Source organism: Paramisgurnus dabryanus, chromosome 1 (assembly GCF_030506205.2).
Source record: "Paramisgurnus dabryanus chromosome 1, PD_genome_1.1, whole genome shotgun sequence".
Lineage (NCBI taxonomy): Eukaryota > Metazoa > Chordata > Actinopteri > Cypriniformes > Cobitidae > Paramisgurnus > Paramisgurnus dabryanus.
The window spans coordinates 32,573,956-32,594,209 of NC_133337.1; the positions used below are offsets into that span (position 1 = coordinate 32,573,956).

General features: G+C 38.0%; 1 protein-coding gene across 2 annotated transcripts in view; it reads right to left on the reverse strand.

Moving 5' to 3' along the window:
- Positions 1–20,254, reverse strand: part of plxna4 (plexin A4) — a 288,289-nt gene that overhangs the window by 3,578 nt on the left and 264,457 nt on the right. For both annotated transcript variants that reach the window (XM_065289686.2, XM_065289685.2), the window contains exons 27-31: positions 19,470–19,569; positions 16,938–17,128; positions 14,382–14,551; positions 7,267–7,479; positions 1,329–1,479 (exon numbers count right to left, since the gene is read on the reverse strand). In XM_065289686.2, the coding sequence (XP_065145758.1) occupies positions 1,329–1,479; positions 7,267–7,479; positions 14,382–14,551; positions 16,938–17,128; positions 19,470–19,569 (825 nt within the window). The remainder of the gene's footprint in view (positions 1–1,328; positions 1,480–7,266; positions 7,480–14,381; positions 14,552–16,937; positions 17,129–19,469; positions 19,570–20,254) is intronic.

The following is a 20,254-nucleotide window of genomic DNA, read 5'->3' on the forward strand; positions in this document are numbered from 1 at the left end:
GTAAAAACAAAATAATAATTTCATGGTTTACCAATTGAAGTAAGTAAATGTAAAAAGTGAAAGTTGGATTAGTTTAAAAAAATGACTTCAACTGGTAACACAAAATATTTAAGTTTTTAATCAAATAAAAATGTATCTTTAAAAAAATGTAAGGTGATTTTTTTTTATTAATGGGTAACAGCTAAAAAGTGAGATTTTTCAACAAAATTGTTCACTTAAATTAAGTAAGTTGGAAAAAAAATTCAAGTGGTACCAATTGAAGTATTTTTTTAACTAATGTACTTTGTTGTCATTAACAGTTATACTGTAAAAAGTGAAAGTTGGATCTGCTTAAAAACAATTTACTCAATTTGTGACACTTAAAATATTTTTTTTCATCAACTCACAATTTTCTTTTAAAAAGTGAAAAAATGTAAGGTGAAAAAACTAAATGAAGTAACTGTGAAAAGTGAAATTTGGATTAGTTTAAAAAATTACTTCAACTGGTAAGTTTTTATCAACTTACATTTTTCTCACTTTTAATAAAAAAAAGTAAGGTGAAAAAAATGAAAAATAAATTTTTTTATGGGTAACATCTAATAAAAGTTAGCTTTTTCCACCTAAATTGTTCACTTAAAGTGAAAAAGTTTAAGTTGAAAATAATTTCAGGTGTTACCAATTCAAGATTTTTTTTAAACTAACTTGTCATCATTAACTTAAAAGATTATGGTCAGTTATACTGTAAAAAGTGAACATTTAATCATACTTAAAAACAGTTACTTCAATTGGTAATACTTAAAACATTTAAATTTTTATCAACTTAAATTTTCTCAGTTTAATAAAAAAGTAAGGTGAAAAAACTTTTTAATTTTTTTTACCTTTTTTCGCTTAAAATGTAAAGTAGAAAATAAAGGAAAGGGAAAAATAAAGTAGAATAACCAATTAAATAAATAAAAGTAATTTTTTAAACTAATCCAACTTTCATTTTTTTTTACAGTGTATGTGTGATTCTCATGAAAACATCCGGGTCATATTTGATCCTAATCCCAATAAAGATTTTTTACACACAAAATATTTTTTTATATCATTCAGTTTCTTTTGCATCATGACTATTTGCTTAAACACTCTCTCTCCCTAGTTTTAGACTAATGAGATTAAAAATGTTCTCATTACAACAAAAACTGTTTAGAAAAATGTTCTCATTAAAACTGATTGAGCTCGTTTTTATGAGATTCATCCTTATAACAGATCCGCTTTATAAAACGTGGTGATTTTACAGATTGATATAATAATTCAAATCACATCTTAACAGCATGCAATACATTTAAAAAATAAAGCGTTAGCCGTACCTCCTCTGTGTATTTGCCCACATAAGAGTAGATCTCGCTGAGGGAGCTCATGGTGTTGAACTCGCTCATGTGCATGCGGGACTGCTCCGCCAGGTATGCATTCATATCCTGATCGCTGATCGCAGGCATCTTATTAATGTCTGAGTAATATCTGTGAAGACACACAAACATAGCACAGGTTTCTTAATGAACATCAAAAACACAGACAGGACTGGGCCTGATCATAAAACTCGATAGGAAGTTCTGCGAGGGAAATTCTGCCCCCAGAAATCACGTATGCATTTACATTCAGTGCCACGACAACATTAGCGAGCGACTGGGAGAATTAATAAGCCGTCGTCCTTGAAAGTTTTACAGAGATCAGCAGAATCTATTAAATGTGCGCCTCAAACAAGCATTACATCCAAAAGAAAATGCATACGTTTATACAAAAGCACATGGACAGTTTCTTTATTGTGTTGGAGTGGACGGCTGGTGTTTAAGCGAGTGAATGAGGAAAGCTGGTGGAAAAGCAATCAGTCACTGTCACCTGCAGCTGCGCAGACTTCGTCAGCACTTTAATTAAGGGAGGTCATTTACATTTTTAATTCCTGAACCATGCCAACTCCTGGACTGAACACATTCACCGATTAAATGGTGCCGTGTGTGCGTGCTACCTGCAAAGCTCCCGTGAGTACTCCGAGTGACAGGTGAGTGCTGCAATGCACCATGGGGCTATCAGTGAAGAAGAATGGCACAGAGAGAAATGGTTGGACAGTTGTGCCTTCCCAAATGTATAGATTCTCAAAAGTCTATACACACGGTCTATACGTGCTTATTGGAGATAAGCTCCTTGCTTTCCGACTGCTTCCCAAACCTAATGACTGGCAGCGCGCCTGACTCTAATTATTACTGTTTTTAAATGTCACCAATTCCACCGCCAATGTGAATCTGATGAGTATTCATTTCATGCATGTATTGCAAATTTCTACAAAATTGATAGGGCGAGTGGCCCCTAGGCAGAAAGAAAAAGGAAAATCTATACACTTGGTAAATAATTATTATCATATACTGTATACATAATAAACTATATAAGACAATATAATTATATTTCAAAATATACAGTACGGTGGAAGTCTTAAGCCACCATGCATCATTAGATTTGTTGTTTTTGCATTGGTTTAGTAACTTAAAAAATGTATTTCTCTTTATGAGAAAACAACAAGAAAATACAGAAATAAATTAATGTGCAGTATTAAAAAACATATTACTTTACAATTTAGCTTATACAGGTCACAATTTTTTAATTTTCTGTTTGTATCTTAATAAAAAGATTGAAAAAAAACATCTACCCTATCTCACAGCAAGTTGTGCTATAGTCACAAAATATTTGATTAATTTAAATGTGTTATTGACACGAATTTCCACTGTTTTTCGTGCAACTGAAGCATGAATGTCTTTTTCGTGTCACTCTGTACAAATTTTTATAAATAGTTTTTCATGTCTGTGGCACGACCTTCTTTATCGTGTCATTTTATTTAATTTTTTCATTGTTTTTTTCTGATTTTTAAATCATTGTCGCTTGGGGTTGGGGTTAGATTTGGGGTTTGCAGTAGGATGTAATTTTATGTATTGGTTTCAACATGTTTTTCTTCCACTTTTAAAACTATTCTCGCTTGGAGTTGGGTTTGGGTTAGGATGTCACAGAAAGTGATTCTAACCCCAACCCAAAGCGACAATGGTAAAAAATATATAAAATGATAAAAAGTCGTGCCACAGACATGAAAAACTATTCATAGAAATTCGTGCTGAGTGACACGAAAAAGACATTCGTGTGTCAGTGGCACAAAAAACTGCGGAAAATCGTGTCAATAACATGACTATATTAAACAAAATATTTTGTGACTATAACACAATTTTTTCATGAGATTGGGTTGGGCATACACACCAGAAGCAAATGTAACTTTGTGCAAGTAAATTACATATAAAGTCAATGCAAAAACACAAACAGACGCAAACTCGCGTGGGACGAAGCGAATTTAAGATATTTAACTTAAGCGGAAAATTGCATGACACAAAATTAAATCTAGCTATTGCACACTAATCTAGAGAGGGGAACGTGATGCTTCACGTTTGGGGGTGTATCAAGCATAAGACTTTTGCACAAAATCATATCACATCAATTTACTCAGACATGCAAAAGCAACTTTTTGCATTAAAGGAATAGTCTACAAGTTTGGTGGTAGAAAATAAAACGTAGCGCTTTTCTAAGCGGATTTAAAAGAGGAACTATATTGTATGGCGGAACAGCACTTTTGGGAGTACTTCGACTCGGCGCAGTAACACCCTCCCTCTCCCATTATGAGAGGTAGAAGGGGAGTGGACTTTTCAGATGAGTTGAAGTACTCCCAAAAGTGCTATTACGCCATACAATATAGTTCCTCTTTTAAATCCACTTAGAAAAGCGCTACGTTTTATTTTGTACCACCAAACTTGCTCGTATAACTACTCGTCTGGACGCAACGAGTATAAACAAAGCAGAAAGGAACTACAGGAATTATCTTAGTTTATACATATTTGTCCATTTTTAGGCTATTAGTGAAAATAACCAAGAAAAGAGTGGCATGAGACTCATTACCCTTAAGAATATATTACTAAGAGTTAATATTAGGCTACCTACCTGTTCAACACATTTTATTAACCTGGGCTCATCCGCAGAAATATCAAAGCTATAATCTAAGCATCTAAAGTCACTGCCTTAAGATGTGTAACACATCAGCTAATGCATGAAAATGAGCCGTCCTCCCATCTCGGCTCTTTCACAGTGAATATAGCTGGCAGTGTGATTGCGGTCTCATCGTTTTCCCCATCACGCTCATCTGCGGGGTACCAATCTCAATGCATCACGACACATAAACATGTTAGAGGCTGAGGGTCAGTGTATGCGAGACGGGACACAAAGCTTTTATTAATAAGCTTTATCAATGCTGTTTACTGTAGGCGGTGCGATTCAGCCTCAAATAACAGTGCGGTGTTGTGCACCACGCTTCCTGTGCCGCCAAGTTGGATGGATGCTTGCGGAAAGAGTGAGGGGTTTTAAATCAAGCTGTTGTCTTAAGGAAACAAAGGAATCATTTAAAGCTCCATGACCATTGTTTGTGGCAAAATGAAGTTTACCCATGATTCTCCTTTCTTGGCACCGTTGAACAGATGGCCTCGCACCCGGAGGATTGTGGGTAAAGCATAAAAGTTTGTCTCTCTCACCAAACAGTGACTAATTGCTCTGGTGCAATGTTGGGTAGACCCAGTAGATCTGCTGAACAACAATAGAGCTGCAATTCATCATCCTGTGCCTCTACAACGCACTTCATTCTGATTACCACCGGCTCTAACACGCACACACGCACACAAAATATACCTGCAGGACATAATAAAGTCTTGGGACTTATTCACACCTAAACACACAACTCTGAAAACTTTCACAAGTGTACACCCACAACATTGCACAATATATAAAGTAGTCTGCTTTATAAAGCATGATACCAAAACGATACTCATTCATGTTTCATTTAAAGCACTATCACCATATACAGTAGATCCAAAGTAACCACAAACCTATACATCACACTGCATTTATACGCAAGCCTTTTCTCCGTGAGCGATACATCACTCTGATTCATTCCACCCAGAACAATACGTACATTACCTGCCTCCGGCAAAAGGAACAAGCAACCGCTGTGGCGTGCCACCAAAAAACTATATTTTATTAAACATGTTCTCCTCTGAACAAGCATAATGGAAGTGTAGTTTTATAAAATTACCAAACACACCACCTCTCTCTCTCTCTCTCTCTCTCTCTCTCTCTCTCTCACACACACACACACATGCACGCACACCTTATTTATTCTTCCTGATCGGATATAGATTTTTGGCACACAGCAAGAATTTTGCATATAAGAAACTCTGATGCAAAAACAGCTTAACGTCACCTATGTCAAAAATGGGATAATAATATTATTAGAAACAGAATTCTCTCAGCATGTATTATACGTTTATCTTATACCACAGACCTGTTGAATGCTTTATTCTGATTGAATGAGAAATTTTCCATGTGTTTATTGATTATTTTTCTGCAAAATGCACACAAGACCTATAAAATTTCTTAAAAAGAGGCACCAGAGCAATGTTTGTGGGAACCGTGATATAAGCGAAATAATTGACGCATTACCACCTTGGGTGTGCATTATTTTCTAACAATTCAACGGCCCGTCGTCAATTATTCCCTAGCAGTGTTAAGGGTAACGCATTACAAGTAGCATGCATCACGTAATAATATTCCTTTTCTGAAGTAACGAGTAAAGTAACGCATTATTTAACATAGACTGTAAAAAAAGATGGACGACGCCTGTTCTCTCCCTTCCATTGGTGAAAAGTGAAGCCGCCAGAGTCCCGATATGGCGCTGACATCTTGGGTCTTGAGTCTGCGCAGTAGCGATTTCGGGACCAGTCATGCGCAGTAGTGAGCAGGAAGTGAACCCGCAAAATCAAAACCCCGCCCTCGCTCTCGCAGAATGCGCATATCACACGATATCACAGCTGTCAATCATGACGTGACACCACCGTTTTTATATCATTAAATAACTAACTAAACACAAACTTATTTTAAAAACAAACATTTGAATTTGCATCAGTGTGATAAAAACTACAATAAATGACAGAAACTAGGTTCGGAAAAAAGCTAATTGAAGTGTAATTAATTTTTTTAGTTGGTCTCAAGTCCCATTGAATAACATGGGGAGGCGGGGTTTATGACCTATACTGGGACCATTCACTGAGGGGCGATCGAGACGTTTTGGTTTCACTTTTCAGGGCTTGTGCGGCACGCTTGGTTTTTAAATGTACACATTACTATTTGAGTTACTTTTTTTAAAAAGTAATGCGAGATACTTTTCATTTTAATAAATTTGATTTAAAACTGAATAAATTAAACTAAACGTAGTGACGTCAGAAAAGGGATGGCAGGACAAAGCTTGACATTTTTGTGATGGAAATATGCAATTTCTGAAGGCAGAACTTCATAAAAAATACCTGCAAGGCCTGAAAGAGATCAAGCCTTAGCCAAGAAAGAAGAAGTAATGCAAAAGTAACGTAAGTAACTAAGTAACGCAATTAGTTACTTTTTTTGGGGAGTAACTTAATATTGCAATGCATTACTTTTAAAAGTAACTTTCCCCAACACCCTACCAATACTTTTGCTTCAAATACACTCAATCCTGGTCTTGGGCCATTCAGAAATAACGGTTTATTGGCAGAATCCAATAAGAGTGATAAAAAAAATGCTAGACGCACTAAGGGGCCAGTCACACCAAAAGCGTTTATGGCAGTTGCAGGCGCCTTATTTGAATGATATTCTATGGTCAGGGAGTGTTTGCTGAGCGCCTTGCGGTTTTTGCCGCTGGTAGCAGCACGTGCCTTTGAAGGAGCGCTGAGAGCGGAGAAGCGCCCGACGTCATTCGCGTCTTTCCATTGTCCAATCGAATGAGGGAAGAGGCGGGCCTTACGTTGTGGTGAGGGAAGTTTAGAGTTGCTTTGAAGAACCGGACTACACTTGCTCACTCTCTCCTGCGTGTTTGTGTACCTCTCATCCTCAAACAAGGTCAGAGCAAGCATCCTCTTTTTAAAGTTTCTGCTAATATGACAGTTAACAGCAAAAGAGCACTCACGCTTCAATATTGCTTCTAATGACTCAAGTCCCAGGTAAAGACCCTGGTACAGGATTCATTCAATACCACGGTATTTACATGTTACTCCAAAGATGTATTGTACATTGTGTCCAAAAAAGAATCTGGGAATAACAAACCTGCAAATGTCACGACTGGCCAATCAGAATCAAGCATTCCAATGAGCCGTGTAATATATCAGTCGAACTGTCATTTCTATAAACACATATAAATCTCACCTCTCCACCCAACTCTTATAGCTGGGAATGTCCTTGGCATACAGCAGCTTGTTAGAAGGGGAGTCTTTGCCCAGGCGGTGCTCCGACGTCGAGCATGAATCCATAAAGGTTTGCGCCACCACTGACAAACAGGCGTCCGTGATGCTGCTCTTGTGGATGTCGAACACAAACTGTGGGTTCTTGATCACATTTACCCAGAACCGTAGAGGTAGACTGGAGGAAGCAGGGAACAAAAGGTTTTAGGCATTAAGTTGTTTTATAAAGTAAAAAAGCAGTGCCAGGGTTAAAGTGATACACTTCACATCAGTTGGTTTGTATTTGTTGGCTGGCATGCAATCGTGCACCTGTCTAAAACAATAGACATGCACAAGCCTATTTTATACCGTACCCCATTTGTGCTAAAGTGAAATCAACTTGCACCCGAGGTGTGTGCGTGTTTGTGCCTTTTGGGTCACAGATGGTGTTTGGTCTTGGACTTTGTGTATACTTTGTTCTTGTCTGAGATTGCAAAGCTTGCATTAGTTTAAAAGACTTTGCTTTGCTTTTGTCTCAGATTCCAAAAACAAGAGACTAGGCGAAAGTATGAATAGAATAAAAGTAATAAAAACAATGTAGTGAAGTGGACACAGAGTAACCGGCAGTGACTTTATCACTAGTAACAACTATAAACGATTGAGTAACCATCCTCTTAGTAAATGACGAAAGACAGATGATGTGAACTCCACTGCTTCACTCTCATTGGCTGTCGCTCCCTAAATTCGCTCGTCACTTGCATAGAGACAGAGCGCAGGGCATCATAACCTGAAAACCACGCCCACCGGGGGGAAAACAATCCAACCGTCTCCATTGACTTTGTATTGCGAGAAGCCGCCTCCTTGTCATTTCTGGCTTATAACAAAAAACAGAATAATGCCTAAAAGCTGCTGTGTGACAAGATGTACAGCTAACAAGCCAAAGAACCCAGAAATAAGTTTTTATAAGCTGTCGAGCCGTTAAACCCAGCCTTTAAGGAGAAAAAAGTGGATCGCCGACTACGTTTCCCGCTAGTGGACGCAGTTCTAATAATATGAGTACTATGAAAAGTTGCCTGTTTCCACTTTTGTGTCTTTAAAAGCTCGTTTTTTTGGGGTCGACAGCTTATAAAAACGTATTTACAGATTAAACTTAAAAACAGAATAATAATTAAAAGCTGCTGTGTGACAAGGTGTACAGCTAACAAGTCAAAAAACCCAGAAATAAGTTTTTATAAGCTGTCGACCTCAAAAAACGAGCGTTTAAAGACACAAAAGTGGAAACAGGCAACTTTTCATAGTACTCATATTAGTAGAACTGTGTCCACTAGAGGGAAACGTAGTCGGCGATCCACTTTATTCTCCTTAAAAGCTGGGTTTTACGGCTCGACAGCTTATAAAAACTTATTTCTGGGTTCTTTGGCTTGTTAGCTGTACATCTTGTCACACAGCAGCTTTTAGGCATTATTCTGTTTTTTTGTTATAAGCCAGAAATGACAAGGAGGCGGCTTCTCGCAATACAAAGTCAATGGAGACGGTTGGATTGTTCCCCCCCCCGGTGGGCGTGGTTTTCAAATTTGCATAACTGCGCTCTGTCTCTATAATGTTAAACTGTTCTCAACTTGGTCACAGAGCTGGACACGCCCACTTCCTGTCGCCAATCACCAAGCTTTCATTCAAATGAATGAGATCCCATTGCTCTGCTGTTGCTATTCGGTGGCGGTATGCCAACCCTGTCTCACGGCAAGTCGTGTTATAGTCATGAAATATTTGATGCGTTTATTCGTGTTCAGGACACGATTTTCCGCTTTTGTTCGTGTCATGAGCACCATTTTTTTTCTAATATCTCTCAGCACAACTTTCTATAAATAGTTTTTCATGTCTGTGGCATGACTTTCTCATTGTATTTTTTTCAACTTTTTTACCATTGTCGCTTGGGGTAGGAGTTAGAATGACTTTTTGTTACATTTAGACATCCAAACCTCAACTCTAACCCCAAGCGACAATGATTTAAAGATAGAAAAAAACAATGAGAAAACAATACATAAAATGACAAGGAAAAGAAAATCGTGCCACAAAACTATTTATAGAAATTCATGCTGAGTGACACGAAAAAGACATTCATGCTCATGACACAAAAAAGCGGTAAATCGCGTCATGGACACAAATACATTAATCACATATTTCGTGACTATAACACGACTTGCCGTGAGATAGGGTAGGGTATGCATGTACTGTAGCTTAAGATTTATAGTAAGAATTACCAACCCCCTCTTTCTTACCCTCTAAATTAATTCAACAATAACAATTGCACCAAGAGGATTTAGAGAGCAAACCTTGTATTATGACTCCCAAATTAATCAGAAAGAATCAACTGGGATTATCTGTGCTATGTTAGAGGCTTGAACAACATGAATCTATGCCCTCGTCAAACTGCCACAGCTGGCCTCTGTAAGACGTCATATTGCTATAGAAGAGAAAGAAGGATGTATCTAAGGTGTCATTGTTTACAGTGGATTAGGAGATGAGAATGATTTGTGGATGCTGGCTAAATATAGCACTCACTCTGTAATGTTATTTTGTCAGTTTTTTGGTTTTGTGACAAACTGCGATAAACTAAACCCCCATCTGTAACTCATGCAACCTAAAAATGTTAGTGTGGGTCTCACTTAAGCCTGGACTGTAGTTCGTTTTTTTTTTCTGTGTACGCAAGCGTCCGTACATCCTTCCAAAGCATAGTTTTTCAAGTTTGCTGCATGCAAATAGTGACAAAATGCAATGCATCTCCTGGCCTACATACTCCTGTACGCACATGAGCGACCTACACATACTAGAGCTGCACAATTAATCGAAACAAATTATCATGATCTCGATTCAAACACCCATTGGTTCACCCTTTTATATGACGGATGAAGCTTACGTTCATTGTGCTTTGCTTTCACGGATGTGCAAGTGGCACGTTTAAAGCGCGGATGAAACTCGCGTTGATGTGCTTATTGTGCTTTGCTTTCACGGATGCGTAAGTTGCACGTTTAAGTGCGGATGCAGAGCGTGTTGAGGCGTTCACTGTGCTTCGCTTTAGGCATGGGCTGGTATGAGATTTTGCAGGTATGGTAACCTTAAGCAAAAATACCACGGTTTCACGGTGTTGCAGTATTGCCTTTGCAACACTAAAATGTGTTCTTTTCATATGTCTGCATATACAAACAAGAACTTTTCAACTGGACACAATATTAAAATATTCTTTCTAAAATATATAAAAATTATAATATAATATTGAAAATGTAAAAATCAAATCAATTACATGAATTCATTATTTAAGTAATTGTGTGTAAACACAGCTTATACCTTGAAAACGGTATCACATAAAATTTTAGTGGTCTTGAAACCTTGACTCTTAAAAACCTCAGTATGTATACCTTGAAACCGGTAACCGGCCCATGCCTACTTCGCTTTTACGAATGCGTAAGTGCCGCATTTAAAGCGTGGATGAAGCTTGCATCGATGCGTTTGTTGTGCTTTGCTTTCACGGATGCATAAGTGGCACTTTTATGTATGTTTTTTAACCAATATGTTTTTTGTTATTTAAAGAGCGCATTAGTAATATGTTCCTATAAACGGGACGACAACGCGGGTTTGCTTATCACACACATGAATTCTTAGCAGCACAAAAATGTTTTTTAAATATAAAAAGATTAAAGGATTGAAATGTAAAAGATTATTATTGAGTTTCTTGGACATAAATGAGGACCGATTATGAGACGTTAGAAGGCACAAAGAGCTGCTTCACCTGCAGCCTGGTAAGTAAATAAATGCTTTGCTTTAAACAAATGCATCTGTTTTAATGTTTTTTTAAATGCTACCTGACGGATTTATTGTATGATGACTCTGTACCTGTGGATATGATGAAATGAGAAACATGATGCTGTCCAAGTGCTGAAACGTGCGGAGAGCCGTTTGTAAAATCTTTATCTCCTGTTTGTTACAAATAAAGTATTTTTAGAGTACAAACCTTTTCTTACATACTTGTAAATTATTTTTGATGATATTGTAAAGCCATACATTTAAAGCAATTAAAAGCCTGCTTTTTTACTTCCATGACTAAAAGACTTAAAGGTTTTAATAAAAACATAACAATTTCAATAAAAGTGAAAAACAACACAATTATTTAACATTAATCTTAAACTGGGGATCTTCTTCCTCCGCTTAGTTTTTCAGTTTACAAAGTCTGTCATCTAAATAGGGATTAGACATAGCGCCAGCGCAACTGGCTTTTAAAGGGGATGAGAGCTGAGACTCTCATTGGTTTATTGCACATTACGCTCAAAATACTCCCATTACTCATTAAAAAATAGCACCAACCCTTTTCGACCATGCGCTCCGCGCACAAACCATTTTTCCCGTCGTTAAATTAGCAAAAGTGGATTCGGACACGCCCATTTAGACGTTGCGCTGTGCGCTTTGGACAATGCGCTTAGATCGTTAAAATAGGGTCCTTAAAGTGTGATGTACGAGTTTCGAACAGCTCTTTTCAACCACACAATATCATTATTTTATCTTTCTGCATTGTATTTATAAAGTATTCAAAATATTTAAATAATCACAGAAGTACTGGGATAATAGTTTACAGTTTAAATATAAACACTAATGATCAAGGGCAAACACCTTTATTCACCCAGTAATAAAGCATATATTTATTATTGACTCATTTTTTATAAATCTGAAAGATTCTAAGAGATTGCTGCAATTCCTTTTTGTCAAAACTTAATTGGCATTCAGAATTGTGAGAGAATCATGATCTTCATTTAAAACGAAAAAGATTGTGATTCTAATTTTTTTCAGAATCGGAATCGTACCGCCCTAACGCATATAAAGTATGCACGGTTACAAAAATCTGTCAGACCCTCGTGTGCATGTAAAAACTGAACTATACTTCAGGCTTTCAGGCATTTGAATGGCTGTTTTCTGGTATCTTGCTTTGTTTTGAGCAGACAGTATGTAGTGTTAAACACAGTCTGAATTTTAAGAATGTGTCTCAAAACCCCCGTGTTTTGTTTTGTCTCTTTCAGGCTGTTTTTAAACACCAAAAAGCATCTTGTAAATTTCATCTCTGCCGCTCATTCACTGCTGCAAATGGTTGTCAGCGTGAACAACCCCCTAAGAACTAAAACAAATGTCATCAATTTTGGTTATTTGCATTTTGAGTAGCTGAGCAAGAGAGTTAATTTAACCAAGCCGAACAAACTGCTTTGATCATCTATGACTCTGTATTGACAGTCTCTAGTTTGATTGACAACCTCCACCACCCACTCCTCGCCGTTTATCCAGAAAGATAATGGAATGATGGATGATTCATAAGAGCTCTGTCCATCAAGAATCTATCTCTGTCTGGTTTTGGTTGAAGATTTGGTGGTTAATTAAGGCATCCATTGACACATTGAGGTTTACAACCTATTGTCTGAATGAATTCGTTTTGTTGGGTTTTAAACTGACTCACTTGCATGGACAATAATGTCAAGCTATACATTTTATCAGTTGGTTTATCTAGGTTTCACATCTATGACCTTGCCATTGCTAGCGACCTTTGTTTCATTTAGTAGACAAGACTTGATTTAGATGGTGTAGATATTTATACGTTTATATTAATCTTAATGCATCCATCTGTGTAGGAGACACTCAAGTGAGAGGATAATAAAGAGACTGGGACATCTTAAGTTGCCATCTGGATTGTCTGTAAATCTCTCTTTTGTATCTTGAAAGTTGTACATGCATACTATCCATTTACAAAAAAATTGTTAAAAAGAATAAATGCAGGAACATGCAGTAAATAAAATAAGTATTATGCACGTGTTGTACAGTTAAGTGCATTAAATACGCCCTGCCGCATCGCCCGTCTGATTTCCATTAAGAAATGAATGTACTTGGAAAAGTCAGAGATGATAAATCGCTATTTAACGTTCTGCTCTTTGTGTGAACGATTCCATTAATGTATAATGCAAGCGTGACCCTCCGTGATCTCCAAAAACACTTAACGCTCTCAAATGGCCTGTGTCTATAAAGCAGAGTAAATATAGGGTCTGTACCCACCACCCCCCGAAGTGCCTTTGCATCAATATCAGCGCTTCATCCTCTATAGCCCATTTTGGGTGGTGCATGATGGGAAGCTGGCAGAGGCTAGTGATAGATTAGCACTCATTACATGTAATGCTTAGCTTTCCACTCCACCCCTCTCCTTTTTCATTTTATCTGCTAGTTGTTTATTTAACCCCCACAACCCCTTTTCCGCCATGGCTACACGAGTTTAAATTGGTTGGGTGAAATAAATTTGGAAACGAGGGATATTAATTTCCCTTGTACTCATTGCCATGGTAATGGCCACAGTGATGCTGTTGAAGTGTCTGCTTGTGATATTTGCAAAAGATGCGTATAACATCCCAGCAGTGCTTCAACTTAAAGGGACACTACACTTTAAAAAAAAAATTGCTTATTTTCCAGCTCCCCTAGAGTTAAACATTTGATTCTTACCGTTTTGGAATCCCTTCATCTATGGGTCTGGCGCTAGCACTTTTAGCATACTGTAGCTTAGCATAATGCATTGAATCTGATTAGACCATTAGCATTGAGCTAAAAAATAACCAAAGAGTTTCAATAAATTTCTGTATTTACATTGTGTACTAAGCCCAACGAAAAATTAAAAGTTATTGAAAGTAATCAAGGGGACTATTTTCGGGCAGTGCGTAATATCACTACGCCTGCTGCAGCCATGTTACAGCAGCAAATTCCTTGATTATTACGCCAGAATGAGAGTATAGTTCCTAACCATATCTGCCTAGAAAATCGCAACTTTTAAATTTCTGTCGGTCTTAGTACACAATGTAACTACAGAAGAGTCAAGTTTTAAATAGGTAAAATACAGAAACTCTTTGGATTATGCTAAGCTATGTTAAAAGTGGTACCGCCAGACACCAAGATCAGCTGAATGGATTCCAAAACGGTAAAAATCAAATGTTGAACTCTAGGGGAGCTGGAAAATGAGCAATTTTTTCAAAAAAAGTGGAGTGTCCCTTCAAGTTTTATTATCTATGATCATGTGTAGCCTCTTACCAGTTGCTCTTCCATGTGTGTCTGACGTGCGGGTCGTGAATGTTGTGCTTGTCGGCCTGCTCATCCAGGAAGTCGAACATGTATTTGATAGCGAGGGGGAGGGCGCTTCCTCTGTGCGCTGTGCTGAAGATGGTCTCAAACAGGTCATCCACAAACTTCTGTAGCGTACCCTGAGGAGCAACAAAGAATGAAGAGAATTTACATTTCATTCATCCCTGTATAATGTACTTTACAGAGATCAGCAGTATGTGATGTAAAGGTGTTTGTTTATCACCCACCAATGAAACCACCATTTCCGAGATTCTCTCTTTGATAGTGAAATTGTTACTTTTAAGGCTCACTTTTAAGATCAGGGAGCGGAAGCGTTTCTAACTAAGCCGCTTTGTGCAAATGGATTAACTTCCATCCTGCACCACTGACCCTAATTTGATTTAATAGCAGCAAGTTTAAGGAAAGAAGACAAAATCTAATCCACTTGTAATGAAAGCGCTGATAGGATGCATGAGAGAGAGAGAGAGGAAGAGAGAGAGACTATCACAAACAGCACTGGCTATATCTCGAAACCAGGATGAGGTGTGCAAATAAAATCCCATTCCGTTTTGAACAGATGGCGAGGAAGCGAAAAAAATCACGTTAGCTGACAATCACGACAATGTGTCCCAGATCCCTGACAGCTTATCTTTTTGCCTATGAAGATGATGAAAATACATATTTCTCACTCGGCCGCAGCGACAGGCACGAGGAACTAAAGACGGTGATGCTGCGAGAGCTCTGACAGGTGTCATCCCGTGTGACGACTGACATCATCATTAGTCGCCCAGGGACCAAAGTGGCTATTTGAAATGTACCTGGTCATTATTGCGCACTTAAAAGCACGCTATCAGACGCGGACAGGCAGAGCATTAAACCTGAAATGATCTTGTTTGGACAGGTGAGAAAAAACTAAATAGAAAGAGGAGATAAAATAAAGCTTAAAAAAGCAAAATAGGTGCGGCACACCGGTCCTCTACAGATGCTGATGGACTGAAAACCAGAAGCGTCAGCACCCCGGGCAGATCACAAGTATTTATTGCAGGGGTGAAAGCCAAACAGTCAATTACTGTGCTGTCACACCAATCATTTTTCACCAAGAGAGATGGTGTCTGGTTATTTCACAGAAATAATCCATCTGAAAATATAAGGCACCGTCTGCAACGCAGTGGAGTAATAACCGGAGTACGTGTACATCGGAGAAAAGTCTTTGGATGCTCTCGCTGGGTTGTGTCCGGTAAATATTTTGGTGGTCATGGCACTCACTGTGCAGAATCACAGATCAGAGCCAACATACAAACACAGTTTAGTCCCATAGTTATCAGTTCTAATGGGGGCTTTACAAGACCTTTCTGTGCATCCCTACTGAGAGTTCGTTTTTATGACCATCCATATAAAATGTTCTTATACAAACGTTAAATGTAGGAAATATGTTGAAAATCTATGTGAACCAGTATGGTAGTGAAGGATCTGTACATATTACAGGCAGAAAGAAAGTTGGTCAGCGTGAAACTGATAGAGAAAATGGACCTACTGTAGTTTTGAGCATTTGTGCACTATTGCGATAATGGTTGTTTTACAAGGCACTCGACTGATTTCATTTTAGAAGGTAAATGTGTGTCTGGAAAGAATAAATGTGTTAAAGGGATAGTTCGGCCAAAAACGATATTAAACCCATGATTTACTCACCCCCAAGCTGTCCGAGTTGCATATGTCCATCGTTTTTCAGATAAACACATTTTCGGATATTTTAGAAAATATTTTAGATCTTTCAGTTGATTAAATGTAATGTTACGGGGTCCACCCATAGTCCACGACCTTCAAGTCCAAAAAAAGTGCGTCCATCCTTCACAAATTAAATCCAAATGGCTCCAGGATGATAAACAAAGGTCTTCTGAGGGTAATCCGTGCGGTGTTGTTGTAGAAATATCCATATTTAAAACTTTATTAACGAAAATAAATACCTTCCGGTAGCGCCGCCATCTTAGTAGCGTCCGCATTCAGGATGAGAGCTTACGCAGCCTACGGAGGCTACTCTGCTGCTGCTCTGTGCCCCCGCCCTCCGAATTTGTCATACGTCACTAAGAAAAGTGCGTACACTACACTAATACTCTCTCCTGAATACAGAGGAGTCTAAGATGGCGGCGCTACCGGAAGGTATTTATTTTCGTTAATAAAGTTTTATATATGTATATTTCTACAACAACACCACGCGGATTACCCTCAGAAGACCTTTGTTTATCATCCTGGAGCCGTTTGGATTTATTTTGTGAAGGATGCACGCACTTTTTTTGGACTTGAAGGTCGTGGACTATGGGTGGACCCCGTAACATTACATTTAATCAACTGAAAGATCTTGTCTGGACATATGCAACTCGGACAGCTTGGGGGTGAGTAAATCATGGGTTTAATATCGTTTTTGGCCGAACTATCCCTTTAACAATTTTCACCCTTAAACAGTATTCAAATGAGAAAATCTAACCCTAAATTGGTACACATTTTTGGTGAAACCCAAACAAAGCTTACTTTGGTAGCTAACAGCCTGGTCAGGTAGATCTCCGAGACCATTTTGCTCCCGCGATCGCCCTCCTTCTGGTCTCCGTGCTCATGGTTCTTCACCAAATGCCACACCTTGACCCCACTCTCTAGATCGGGTGTGATCATGGGGGTGCGGGACCGCAGACTGTCAGGACTGCCAGTGTATTTGATCATGTTTTCTGTGGGAGGGAAAGAACAAAGACGGTGAGCGTTGATTCCTGACCATGGTAACAAATGTTCCTGAAGCTTTTCAGATCTGTCCCTATCCGTACAAAACACGTCGGCTTTTGTTGTGCAGTATTTGAGATTGGATATGAATCATTTAGGACGTATATTAATTTTTCATCTCGCTTTCTCCCGCAGACACTTTCTCTCCGCGCCCTGGCTTACTTTGGCGGACACAAAATCGAACAGGTGTCAGGGCGGATGAAATATTCATGCTTCAGCCAATAGGGAGAGATCAGCCATGACATTTAAAAAAAAAACACAGTGCTCAATGAATGTTTACACAGTGTGGAAAAAAGTATTGCCAAAAGCCTGATTTAGTAACATTAAAAGAGTTCACGCTTGCAGATGAAATAAAAATCAAACTCTCTAAGGAAAGAAGTAAAGTCTGAGAAAGAAAACAAAGGTGTAAAAAATAGGGGCGATCAAGTGTAGGGTGTATTGTGTATATATAACCTGCTCCATCATTTTGATATTTATATACTGAACAATAATGCAATATCGCGTTCTAATACTAAACTGTTTCTTCAAACTGTTAATAATAAATAATCTGCACTTCTTTAAAAAAGTCCCTATATTAGTTGAAAAGTTCAGATGCAAAACCCTCTTTGTGCTTTTGTCGTTTTCTGCTAAATTAGCTTTTTTAATCAGACTTAAAGGGACACTCCACTTTTTTTGAAAATATGCTCATTTTCCAGCTCCCCTAGAGTTAAACATTAGATTTTTACCGTTTTGGAATCCATTCAGCTGATCTCCGGGTCTGGCGCTACCACTTTTAGCATAGTTTAGCATAATCCATTGAATCTGATTAGACCATTAGCATCGTGCTAAAAAAAACCAAAGAGTTTCAATATTCTTCCTATTTAAAACTTGACTCTTCTGTAGTTACATTGTGTACTTAGACCGACGGAAAATTAAAAGTTACAATTTTCTAGGCAGATATGACTAGGAACTATACTCTCATTCTGGCGTAATAATCAAGGACTTTGATGTTGTAACATGGCTGCAGCAGGCGTAGTGATATTATGCAGTGGCCGAAAATAGTTCCCATAGTAAATTTCAATGGCAGGGGACTATTTTTGGGCAGTGCGTAATATCGTTGCATAATGATTTGTATAATGCATTCAAAGGGCATCTCATTTTTTAAAGAAGGTAGCCTTTAGTGGCTTTTGCAAAACTTACTTGTTATTAATTGGCTATAGCAGACTAACTAAGTATTCACACTCATTTGGTGCACTAGAGCGCCATACATTTATCACAGATTAATAAAACCATCAGTGTCTCACAAAGGTCCAATCTTTCTGTTGGCTCTCCACTGTGACCGGCTGATTCAAAGCGGCTCTCCCGCTCGTCCTGTCTGAAAAGCTGATTCTGTAATAGTGAAGTGATGTGTGGCATGTACCGTCTGGCTCTCTTTCTCCCTCTGTCTTCTTTAAGGCTCATTTAAAGTGCAGGAAAGTATATGGAAATGAGACCATCTTAATGGTCTATTTGAAGTGCAGTGGGAGCGCTCGCACGGCCCGAGCTTTGATCTCGAGCTTTATCAGAGCCAATCGTACGAGGGAGTGATGGCGGCTGAACGGCAGGGATGGTTTCAGAGTCTCGGGAGGCAAGTCAAGTGCAAAGAGACTCATTTTCATGCTTTTACCTTTGTGCGCCGTCCGACCGTCTCTGCGTAATTCAGTTTGAGCTTCGTTCCCGTTCCTTTTTGCGGCCGGCTAAAATGCTGCATGTTTAACTATTGCTTTTCTTGTCTTTTCCGGTAAAATGGACAGACTCCTTTTTAAACTCTTTTTGTACTTTGTGTAGATCAGATGAAGGAACTTAGCTATATATGTGTGACCCAGTCGTTGATCGTTGAATAAATAAGCCTTTCATGGATGTATGGTATGTTAGGATAAGACAATATTTGGTGGATATATAACTATTTGAAAATCTGAAATCTGAGGGTGCAAAAAATCTAAATATTGAGAAAATCGCCTATAAAGTTGTCCAAATTAAGTCCTTAGCAACTGCATCCACTCACAAAAATAAGGTTTTATTATATTTAAAGTAGGAAATTTGCAAATGTTAATGGAACATAATCTTTTCTTAATATTCTAATTATTTTTAACCAATTTGACCCAAAAATGTATTGTTGGCTATTACATACAGTATATACCAGTGCGACATATGACATTTTGTGCTCCAGGGTCACATTTCATATGTTTTTTTCATAGTACTTCTTTTTGTCTCTTAAATAATAGCTTTAGATGAAATTTAATATCTCACTGCACATACAGTTTGGAGACGTACCGTATTTGCTAGCAGATGTTCTGGAGACAGTGGAGTTGTTGACGGAGTTGTATGCAGTGACCTGCTTTGGGACAAGCGCTACCACAGCATTATCAGGCACCTGCGCACATAGAAAACATCAACACATTTATTACACTTCAGGTTTTAAAAGGACACCACTTTTTTTGAAAATATGCTCATTTTCCAGCTCCCATAGAGTTAAAATCTTTTTACAGTTTTGGAATCTATTCAGCTGATCTCTGGGTCTGGGAGTACCACTTTTAGCATAGCTTAGCATAATCCATTGAATCTGGTTAGACCATTAGCATTGTGCTTAAAAATGCCAACGAGTTTTGATATTTTTCCCATTTAAAACTTGACTCTTCTGTATTATGATATTACGCACAATACTCAGTGCCCATAAATAGTCCCCTTGGTAACTTTCAATAGCAGGGGACTTTTTTTTTGCAACTTTTAATTTTCTGTCAGTCTTAGTACACGATTAAACTACAGAAGAGTCTTAAAAGTTTTAAATAGGAAAAATGTCAAAACTCTTTGGTTATTTTTAGCGTGATGCTAATGTTCTAATCGGATTCAATGGATTTTGCTAAGCTATGCTAAAAGTGCTATCGCCAGACCCGAAGATCGGCTAAATGGATTCCAAAACTGTAAAAATCAAGTGTTTAACTCTAGGAGAGCTGGTTAATGAGCATATTTTCAAAAAAGTGTCCTTTAATATCGACTAAAAAATTATAAAAAATTATTTCATACATATGCCATCTTATGTATGTATTGTTAGTTAGGAT